The sequence below is a fragment of the Mytilus californianus genome, unplaced genomic scaffold (assembly GCF_021869535.1).
Source record: "Mytilus californianus isolate M0D057914Y unplaced genomic scaffold, xbMytCali1.0.p SCAF_3, whole genome shotgun sequence".
NCBI classification, from domain to species: domain Eukaryota; kingdom Metazoa; phylum Mollusca; class Bivalvia; order Mytilida; family Mytilidae; genus Mytilus; species Mytilus californianus.
Window position 1 is genome coordinate 21040555 of NW_026262679.1, and position 12226 is coordinate 21052780.

A 12226-nucleotide genomic window follows, 5' to 3' on the forward strand; every position below is an offset into this window, starting at 1 on the left:
CAAAACATAATTTAAAGCAGTGTAAGGGAGATAAATCAAATACATCATTGAAATTATCTCCCGTACACTGCTTTTAAATTATGTATAAAGTAATGGTTAATGAACAATTAAGATAATTTAAAACAGTGTAAGGGAGGTAATCCAAATACAACGTTTTGGTTACTTCCTTTACACTGCTTTTAAATTATGTTTAAAGAAATGCATATATATAAAGGAAGACCAGTAAAAATATCTGCAAATGTTGCATCTTTTTTTTTACAAAAAAATCCATATGAAAGATTTGACACTAAATTTTAAATTCTTTTATAAAATAGATTAAGTTAGCACTATGGTAAATTTAAATGGGTAATTATGGTTGCAAACTCCATTGGAAATTTGAATTGAGATTATGACCATATCTTGAGGGAAAGAATTTTTTTGGGGAAAAAAGGGGGGGGGGGGGGGTGGGGGGTGAAAAGAAATTGTGGAGGGTTAATTTTTTCTCATTTCAGATTTCAGAAATTAAAAAAAATTATTCTTCAAATATTGAAAAATTTCAAGAAGTAATCTTTAATTGCACAGTATGGCGCATTAGATTTGTAAAATCTTTGACCACATTTATTTATTTGTTATGCCGAATCTAACCGTGTATTTAGATTTTTAATTTTGGGTCCAGTTTTCAAATTGGTCTACATTAAGGTCCAAAGGGTCCAAAATTAAACTTTATTTGATTTCAACAAAAATTGAATATATGGGGTTCTTTGATATGCTGAATCTAACCATGTATTTAGATTATTTATTTGTGGACCCCGCTATCAAATTGGTTCATATTGAGGTCAAAAGCGTCCAAAATTAAACTTCGTTTGATTTCATCAAAAATTGAATTATTGGTGTTCTTTGATATGCCAAATCTAACCGTGTATTTAGATTTTTAATTTTGGGTCCTGTTTTTTAAATTGGTCTACATTAAGGTCCAAAGGGTCCAAAATTAAACTTAGTTTGATTTTAACAAAAATTAAATTCTTGGGGTTCTTTGATATGCTGAATCTAAACATGTGTTTAGATTTTTGATTATGGGCCCAGTTTTCAAGTTGGTCCAAGTTGGGGTCCAAAATTAAACTTTGTTTGATTTCAACAAAAATTGAATATATGGGGTTCTTTGATATGCTGAATCTAAACATGGATTTAGATTTTAGTTTTTTGGCCCAGTTTTCAAGTTGGTCCAAATTGGGGTCCAAAATTAAACTTTGTTTGATTTCAACAAAAATTGAATATGTGGGGTTCTTTGATATGCTGAATCTAAACATGGATTTAGATTTTAGTTTTTTGGCCCAGTTTTCAAGTTGGTCCAAATTGGGGTCCAAAATTAAACTTTGTTTGATTTCAACAAAAATTGAATATGTGGGGTTCTTTGATATGCTGAATCTAACCATGTATTTAGATTTTTTATTTGTAGGCCCGCTATCAAATTGGTTCTTATTGATGTCAAAAGGGTCCAAAATTAAACTTTGTTTGATTTCATCAAAAATTGAATTATTGGTGTTCTTTGATATGCCAAATCTAACCGTGTATTTAGATTTTTAATTTTGGGTCTTGTTTTTTAAATTGGTCTACATTAAGGTCCAAAGGGTCCAAAATTAAACTTAGTTTGATTTTAACAAAAATTGAGTTCTTGGGGTTCTTTGATATGCTGAATCTAAACATGTGTTTATATTTTTGATTATGGGCCCAGTTTTCAAGTTGGTCTAAGTTGGGGTCCAAAATTAAAATTTTTTTGATTTCAACAAAAATTGAATATATGGGGTTCTTTGATATGCTGAATCTAACCATGTATTTAGATTTTTTATTCGTGGGCCCCGCTATCAAATTGGTTCATATTGAGGTCAAAAGGGTCCAAAATTAAACTTCGTTTGATTTCATCAAAAATTGAATTATTGGGGTTCTTTGATATTCCAAATCTAACCGTGTATTTAGATTTTTAATTTTGGGTCCGGTTTTTTAAATTGGTCTACATTAAGGTCCAAAGGGTCCAAAATTAAACTTAGTTTGATTTTAACAAAAATTGAATTCTTGGGATTCTTTGATCTGCTGAATCTAAACATGTGTTTAGATTTTTGATTATGGGCCCAGTTTTCAAGTTTGTCCAAGTTGGGGTCCAAAATTAAACTTTGTTTGATTTCAACAAAAATTGAATATATGGGGTTCTTTGATATGCTGAATCTAACCATGTATTTTGATTTTGGACATTGGACCATAATAGGTAAATTAAAAAAATTCAAGTTCTTAGACCACATTCTTTCTGTGTCAGAAACCTATGCTGTGTCAAATATTTAATCACAATCCAAATTCAGAGCTGTATCAAGCTTGAATGTTGTGTCCATACTTGCCCCAACTGTTCAGGGTTCGACCTCTGCTGTCGTATCAAGCTGCGTGCAGCGAAGCATTTTATTTTTACTAAATTGAAATTCTGAAACAGATTTACTTTGTTCATGGTACAAGATCAGTTTTTTTCTCTGTATATTGTTTAAATATGTATGAAATCTATTTGATTTACAGCAACAAATTTTACAGTATTTTAAATTAGGTGTTTCTGTATTGGCCAATAGTCAACAGATATGAAACAAAACATGTCATTAGGAAAGGGTTTGAAATTTTCAGGTTTCAAATCATAGTCAAATATGGAACTTAATTTGTTTTTATGTCATTTTAAGAAAAAATGATATAAATGATATTATTCCATATTGGTATAATTTTAGTAGGGTTCTCTAAATGAAATGGATTTTGAATAATATAGCATATACACCTGAATAAATTATATTCACTGGACTAAACATTACATGTTTTAGTCATTTATATGATGAATATTAATATTTATTTTCTTTATAGGAGCAAAGGAATGTATGCCTATGAAGATATTCATAATGGAATATTAGTTAAATATTTGAAGAAATATTTGCCAAAACAGATGAGTGTTTTAGATGTTTTCACAAGTGTACAAGAAGGTATGATTCAAAGATTTTCTAAGCTTTAAACTTCTACATGTCCTTAGAAAGGGAAGGTGTAAACAGGAAAAGAAGGTGTGGAAAATGCTTTCTAGTGTGACATATATGTAGTTGTCTGTATGTTTTGCCATCCATGCAATCGCCTGTATATCCAGAACAAATTTGACATATATGGTGCCTCTATCCCTCAGTGTATTTTCCTGTCCATCCAGACAGATATTTTGGATTATAATGATAACCAGTGAACATGGTAATGCTATGTTGTCTTCATTGATAAAAAGAAAAATTAATCTTTTTTAATGAAAAATAACTATGCATGCTGAATTAAAATTTGTTTTAAACTGAACACACTGAGTTATGCCATCTTTATTCCACCTTTTTTATGAAGTCAACATTTAGATTTGTTATATACCTAGTAGTTAATACAAGTAAATTGTGTACATAAAATAACCAGTGACAATCTTTCTGTATCAACCATCTATTGCTATCAGTCATGGATGGCCGAAGGACCAAGTGAGCTTTTATCATCACTTGGCATCTATTGTTGAAGTCCTTGGTTGTCGTCCTGTTCATCCATTAACTTTTACAAAAATCTTCCCCTCGAAACTACTGGGCCAAATTTACATAAAAACTGTCAGATGATGTCATATAGGAGAAAAATCTTGAAGGTAGACGGATATGAATAGATAGAAACTTGTGAATTACTTAAGACTTGAAGTTATTTATAATTTGTAACCAAAAACAATTACGTAAAATTATGTTCCTTAAATAAGTGTAATTACTAATTCTTTTAAAGATGTATAAAATAACTTATTCAAGTAATATTTTTGTCATTATTTTTTAAGTAACCCTTTATGTCTATGCTCCTCTCAAATCTAATACATTCTTAATTTTATGTAATAAAATGATGTAAAAATTCATGAAAACTACATTTAGTCCATGTTTCTATTGATATTTAAAATAACTATTGAGTAATTATATATTTTTTAAAAACAAAAATTACTTGTTTAAGTAACGCCCCTGACTATTAGGGTTATTGCCCTTTATTGACAATTTGTACCAATTTTTTGCTTTAATGCCTTATATTTTAAAAACTATTATAGAAAGATAGAATCTTCAAATGGCAAAAATGATCAGCACAACAGGATCTAAAAATAAGTCAACATAGACAAAATCTGCTGTCAACTACTTATTAGAGTTATTGCCCTTTAATGACAATTTTACAAATTTTTTCCATTTTTGCCTAACATCTTTAAAACTGTAATAGATAGATAGAAACTTTGAAAAGCAAAAATGATCAACAAGGCAAGATTTACAAATAGGTCAACATAACTGAAATCATAGTGGACTGCTTATTGAAATTATTGCCCTATAATGATGAATTTCCCCATTTTTATCGCCTATTATCTTGAAAACTGTAATAGATAGATAGAAACTTTTAATAGCACAAATGATCAGAAGATCTAAATGATAGAAAGAAACTATAAAAAGGAAAAAATTATCAGCAGGATAAGATCTACAAATATGTTTGCATGACTGAAATTGTCAGTTAACTCTTAATAGAATTATTCCCCTTGAATGATGATTTTTACTAAAAAGTGGCCATTGTTGAAGTTGTTTCTGGTTGATACTGGTGTGATATTGAAACAGCCATATAATATACTCTATTTATTTTTTTCAGATATAGGAAAGGAATCTCAATATTACCACATTCAGATACCAGAGATTAAGTCTAACTTATTACAACCTAGACGATCGCTGGCAGACAGGATCTCTACAAAAGGCCATACAAAAGCTTACAACCAGAGAACGTTATTGTGGAACAATGCTCATGGTAAGTTTAACTTATTACAACTTAGACGATCGCTGGCAGACAGGATCTATACAAAAAGCCATACAAGAGCTTACAACCAGCGAACGTTATTGTGGAACAATGTTCATGGTTTGTCTAACTGTTTTCAGCCTAGATCTTTGCTGGCCAAAGAAAATGATTTCTATGAAAGAACATGTAAAAAAGCTTATAATTAAAATGCTGTACTGTGAAAAAAATATGAGGAATCTCTGGGCAATTAAAAATATTAGTTAAAAAAGGACAGGAGTTAAACCAAGTGATGGAGAAGAGTAAGCACTTCCTGTTAATTTATTGGTGCCACTCTGTTTCTCATTTAAAATGTTGAATATTTATTTTTAAAGAGTAATGGGTATTGTGACCGGTAAGGAGTACAGGATTATGACTATGATAATTGAAACCATATGATAGTAGACTATGACATAGATATTCTGTAATGGTCCATCAAGTCACAATGATTATGGTGACCATAAAACTTACAAAGAGATGACAACTATTAAATCATAATTCAGTAACTTCCCTGAAAGAATGATTATGTAAAAATACAAGGTTAAACTCACCAGAAATTTATATTTTCGGTATTTCGGACACATAGTGAAACAAGCATTAACATACATGTATAGAATAAAATAATATTCTATTCAAGTATATTATTTTTTTAATTGTATTTGATAGAATTAATTACATGATTATAAACCTTTTTTTTTAGAAAAGCCTCGATCAAAAGAGATAGAAATTCCTGCAATAAATGGAAAAGTTTTGTTAGAGTTTCAGACAGAATTCTCTAACATGCTGACAATATTCTGCACAGTTATGCCAATGACAATGGGAAAATCCTTAAAGTATCATTTAGGATGTATTGCTCATTTACCCAAGGTAAATTAATCATTATCTTATATAAATAATGTCGTATCGTCTTGCTGATCACATTTTGGAAATCTTGGTAGTGATATATCATATAATCACTAATGATTAACCTTATCTACACACTTGTTTTGCAATTACGTCAATCTCCATTGGAAAATAACTGAAATGCCATGTAATAGCCAAATTTATGCCAAATGAGACAGAAATTAAGAATTTTTGTTTCCATTCCTGACTTATATATGCCAGCATAGGAATGCCACTTGGAACTTGTGCCAGAGCTTTTATTTTTTACCAAATGAACAAAATCATACACTTCAGAGACAATTCTTAATTCTGAAAGGTCAATTTTAAAGATCTCCTGTTGAACTATATGGCCAAATTGTTTCCAACAGGAATGTTGATTGAGCTACCCTTTAAAAATACCAGTATTCCTCATTTTGAGTTTATAGGTCAGCATACATGAGGCAGTTTTGATTTTTAAAACAATTTTTGGTTTTAATTTGTGAAATTTTCAAATTTCTTCTCTGGAACTTTAACTCCTAATATTTCCAAACTTAATAGGAATGATTATTAGTTTGTTCTTTACCAAAAATGTTATATTTATGCTGATGATGTTGCAGTTATTCTGCTTGGACAATTTTTAATTCTAATGCAATCATTTTGTATCAATGATTTTGATTGGATGACAACAAGTGTAAAATCCTCTACCTGTCCTGAACAATGGGAAGCCTACATTTTTAATTCTGGAATGTATTGACCTGTTATTTCCTCAATAATAAATAAAAAAACTCACATTTTTCGCCTAAAAGTGTTCCTTTTGTCGAATTTTATTACATTCTGAGGCATACAAAAAGACTGAAAACACCCGGATTTTACATTTGAAGATGGAAGCATACATGTAATGTCACTTTGTTTAGTTACTAAAGACAATAACATCATTTCATGGAATGTTCGTTTTATGAAATTTTACACTGAAATAAAGACTGATATTGACTGATTAGTTGATTTTGCATTAGAATAGAGATAACCATATTGTATTTGAAGCTTGGCCTACGTAAAACTTGGTTTTACTGTCGCAAATAGCCGTTTTCCAGCTTTGCTGTGTAAACTCAATTTGCAACAGTAAAACCCTCTTTTAACGTAGGCCAAGCTTCAAATACAATACAGTTATCCCTTAAATTAAAAAAAAAAAAAAAGAATAATTAAATATTTTTATGAATTACAAAACATAAGGTGGTTGAAATAGCTGTAACAGATTAGTGTGTACCAATTATTATTAACAAAAGACATGGATACCAGTCATGGTAGCTCTTTTTATGCCCCCGCCGTAGCGGAGGTGGCATTAAGCTTTACCCTTGTCCGTCTGTATGTCCGTCCGTCTGTACGTCCCAAAGTTGGTTTCCGTACTCAAACTTTAGTTTGCCTCAATTAAATGTTCTCAAACTTATACACAATGCTAATTACCGCAAAACACAGATCGAGTTTGAATTTTGGTGGTGTCACTTTCACCGTTCAAGAGTTATGCCCATTTACAAATGGAAAAATTGCTGAATTTTTCGTTTCAGTTCTACAACTTAAGTTTACCTCAACCAAATGTAATGAAACTTATACACAATGCTTATTACCACAAAATACAGATCAAGTTTGAATTTTGGTGGTGTCACTTTTACTGTTCTAGAGTTATGCTCCTTTACAAATGGAAAAATTGCTGAATTTTTCATTTCTGTTCTCTTAGTAAACTTAAGGTTGCCTCAACCAAATGTTATGAAACTTATACACAATACTTATTACCACAACACTCAGATCAAGTACAAATTTGGGTAGCATCACTTATACCGTTCTTCAGTTATGTCCCTTTATAACTTTAAATGATATGCAAGCGGGGGCATCATCTGTGTCCGATGGACACATTCCCCATTTATTAAAAAACAAAAGCACCTAAACACAACCTTGCAATATCCTCATCAAATTATGTATATCTTAATAGAGGTTCGTATTTTTATAACCAGAGATGTTAAAAGACGTCTATGTGGAGTAAGTGGAAAGTATATGCAAAAATTAGATTTCAAATACAGTCGACACTCGTTATCTCGAAGTCAGTCGGACCAGAAATATACTTTGAGATACTCGTAGTTCGATTCTCACGAATAAGTTGGAAGTTTGATAGTCCAAGGGATACAACTCTTGCTTAGCTTGGTAAGGCTAAAATAAATCTATAGAGGAATATGGGTAGGGGATCAATATTATGGTCTAAGATTGCTGAATCTGTATGTAATGGTCTTTTATTATTATAATAAAATCATATGTTTTTTGTCTTCGTAATTTCTTTGTACAGGAACAATATTTTTCTTGTGGTTTTGATTTTTAAGTTAACAAATTGTTCATTCTCATATACAAGTGATTTGAGAAAATTTGGATTTCATTTTCTTCGGTTTCGATCTTCTTCTGAAAGAAAATGCAAAGGATTTGATCGCTCAATCCTCACTTTATGCACAAACAAGCTTATTAATGTTTGATTACAGTTAAATGATTATAAAACATTTAAAATAATTTTTCCTAATCTATGAATATGTGTCGCTAATTATTTATTATGATGATGAAAGATCATCTTAGGTAGACACTCATGGGAAAAGAATGTCATAAATCAATACAGTGGTCAGTTAACGAAAATTTGATAACAAGTGTATTGGCAGATAAACTCGTCAAGCCATTTAAATCCCAGAGATCAGGTTTTGACATAAGTGAATTGGTTAGAGATAGAAAATTTTATGCAATTTAAGTGTTTTGGTTAACCTTGTCTTTTCGTTGTTTTTAATTCTCTGCCATAGCATTGTCAGTTTGTTTACAACTTATGAGTTTGAATATCCCTTTGGTATTTTTGTCTTTTTTTTTTACATATTATATAAAACCCTGTCTATTGCTGAAGACTGTATGTTGTATTCTAATGTGAGAGAACCCAGTTTGCACTGATTTTGACAGTTTATTTATTTAAGAAACAGACAAAACTTTCCATTCTGTAGATATATCCTTATTTACTAGATAGTTCCATAAATTTAATTTTGAATTCATACTAAAAAATGGAAAAATTGGTTTGAACCAATCTCCAAACGACCCAAGATTCTGTAATGAGGATCACCTAAATTGCACCCATGATGAACTCTACACTTTCGTAAAAATTGAATAACTGATGTTTTGTTTTATTTCTCAATTTTTTCTTAACAATTTGACAATAGTTCATGCACTTGTTATGCATTTTGTATGAAATGGATGTCTGTGACATATTTTAATTTCGCATCTTTAAAAGTCAACTTTTTGTAGACAACGCATAACAAAATCATAAAAATACAAATTGTTTAGTCTCTCAGAAGAAAACCAATAAGATGCAATTTGGAGGGGGGGTCGGACCTTTATCGGGACTCCGGGATCGGGTGTTTTTAAGCTCGGGATTTCGGGATTGATCCTTTCGGGATTCGGGAATTCTTTTTTCGAATTTCGGGATGCCGGGATTTAAATTTCTTTAAATTTTGGGACCTCGGGATTACATGTTTTTAAGCCCGGGATTTCGGGATCAGGACCCCTCCGACCCCCCCTCAATTTGGGTACTGTTATATTAGATGTCTTTTGTGTTGTTGGGTTGTTGTCTCATTGATGTGCACCCTACATCTCCTTTAATTCATATAAAGTTGTATGTGTGTAGAGTAGGGGAGAAGGCATTAAAAGATGTCTACATGAATAATTGATTTAAGAACAAATTGAGACTAACAATTGCTGTTTCAGGTTGTTCTGGTAAGGTGTAAAGTGCTTAACTAATGCTTATAATAGTGTGATTAACAAATTATTGACTATATTAGATTGTTTCATCTCTAAATATTTTCTTCAACACCTGTCAACACCATATTAGGAAGTTCAATTGAATTTCATTTAGAAAAAAAGAATAAATTTGCACGCTATCCTCTATTTATCTTTCACACAGGGAAAACTTAAAGTGTTTTCAAACCTTCAGTTAATCATCACATTCAGTGTCAACTTTACAGATATAATGGACCAGCTTTTTACCTCCGTCATACATAACTTATCTCTTGTGGTGGTTATTTATTTGTAATATTGGACAATAAATATGTGAACAATAGAATACTCCACAGAGAATATCATGTAAATACACAAATTAAAAACTGTACAAAACAAACAAATAATATCAGACTTGGGTGTCAAAAGCTGAATTTAAAGTTATATGTTTTGTACACTTGAATGGTTAAGTTTTAATATAAAACACATGTACATGAACTTCCTTTTAAAAGAAAATCCTTTATCTTTTCAAAATCTTCAGAAATGCTCTGCTATTGAAATATTGTTGTCCTGTAGGCTAATTCATTGATAGCTTTTCCGTATGCATTGACCTTAATCACAATACCTTTCGATAGAACTTCTGCAACTACACTGCGCAAATGGGAGGGGAAACCATGATGAAAGGAATGTAAACAAACCTGCACTAAAAGATAAAAAGTGTTAATTGATTCTGAAAGAACAATTTAATACACAGAATCATTTAACTGTTAAGACAAAGTTTAATTAACAAATAGAAACGCATGGAAAATATATTTTAAACAAATTATACATTGCTATTGAATGTCTAATTTCACTTATTTTCACGTGCTCCACAAGTCTGTGTTGATTGTTTATTAAGGTAACATTCAATAAACTTCGATAATAAAACAAAAAAGTTAATTAGCAGGGACAGTTGTTAACTTATTACAAGATTTATCATGTTTTGCTGAAATTGTAGTTAACACAATTATTGAAGCTATATTGCATCAAATATTGGTAAAATTACCCTAAATTGTCTAATTTATAAGATAAGATTGATAATTATGACTGCAAATCAAGATGATCACAAGTACTGTGTTTTGAAAATATTTTTGATTTGTTTTGTTCCCCTCCTCTCGGACTGGATCGTAACACTTGGCTAGCAAAGATGTGTTTTTGTGGGTATGTCCTGATATTTTGCATTTGTTTTTGTCCACTTTTTGTCCTCAGTATTTGTAAATCATCACTTAACCTTAGTGGATTTGGTATCTTTTACATCAAACCTTGATCTGTCATTCTAGGTGGGGATTTGTTTTTAGGTATGGCTGACTATTGTAAGTGGTGTATAGACAAATATTAATCACCACAGTACTTATTTTAAAGCAACGGATAAATAGCTTTTTTCCTTGCGGAAATGAATATCATATTTCACACTACAAACGAGCTAAATGCTTTAATTGATATCCAAATTCCTAAACGAGCTAAATGCTAACAATATCTAATAAATTTAATGTTTTTTGTCAAAGATATTTTGTTAAGGAAAATGAGTCAGAATTGTTGATTGGTAGTTATAAAAAGGATATGTGGACTATACCTTAATGATGTAACAGCAACCCAACGACACATGTTTGGTTCATTATAAACAGATGATCTGACTGTCAACCAAAACTCAGAGGAATTAACATATCTCTGCACTAAATTTGAAATGAATTATATCTTGTTTAAAAACACATTTACAAGCTAAAATAATTTGGAGGCAGTATATTTATATAGAAAAGTTATATTTATTTACAGACAATATCAATATTTGGAAGTGTTAGTCAGGTTCATGATGACCCACCTAAGACAAAGATAGTTTTACAAGACTTGCAGAAATTAACAGTATGTATAACAATATTTAATTTTTCTGTTTATTAAGTGAGAAAAGTTTACTGAAAATATTGTATACTGCTGTTGTTTTAAAATGATACCACTATTGTCTATATTATCATAAAAAGAAATACAAAACAACCATATAAAGGTTCTGAGAAATGACATTATCTTACAACAGTGCATTTGATTTGTTAATTTTAAAAATGGTAGATACATTTAAAATAGGAGATGTTGTATTTTGCCAATAGAATTGCTGTCTACCAGAGACCAAAGAACGAGGATGTAAATAACTATTGGCCAACATATGGCCTTTAACAATGAGCATAACCCCTACTTTGTAGTAAGCTATTAAATATACCAACTTATTATTATTATTCATAGGAATTACATATCAAAAATAAGAAAAATGGTACCAATAACAAATGATAAGTTGTCATTGCAAACAGAGCTAGCATTTAGGGTCTATATTGGAAAAGGATGCTAAACAAGTTATGCAGAAAAAGTTCTACTTTAACAGCTTCTCATTACTTTTTATCTCATTCAAATGCAACCAGAATTTGTATTACTCTTTATCAATTACAAGTCACAACATGAACCTAGGATGCAGTTTGCAATTTAAAAGAATAAATTGCCTTCAACATTCTTGGATAATTTTAACCAAAGCTGGTCCTAATAAACCTTAAAAATCTGCAAGGTGTTAAATGTTCTACTTATCGAGAAAGTATAAAGGTTTCTGATATATTTGTTTTTAGCATTCATATCCAATTATATATACTCTGGTTGCATAGAAAATATCATAAAATTCATTGAGATTGCCTATTTATGTAACTGTTACCTTAAGCTTAATGTTAGT

At 30.6% G+C, this 12226-nt stretch overlaps 1 protein-coding gene across 1 annotated transcript in view; it reads left to right on the forward strand.

The window, feature by feature from the left end:
- The window catches only part of LOC127734108 (mucosa-associated lymphoid tissue lymphoma translocation protein 1-like), a 33888-nt gene that overhangs the window by 15037 nt on the left and 6625 nt on the right, over window positions 1-12226 (forward strand). The window contains exons 14-17 of the mRNA XM_052243756.1: window positions 2866-2981; window positions 4663-4815; window positions 5540-5706; window positions 11296-11382. Of these exons, the coding sequence (XP_052099716.1) occupies window positions 2866-2981; window positions 4663-4815; window positions 5540-5706; window positions 11296-11382 (523 nt within the window). The remainder of the gene's footprint in view (window positions 1-2865; window positions 2982-4662; window positions 4816-5539; window positions 5707-11295; window positions 11383-12226) is intronic.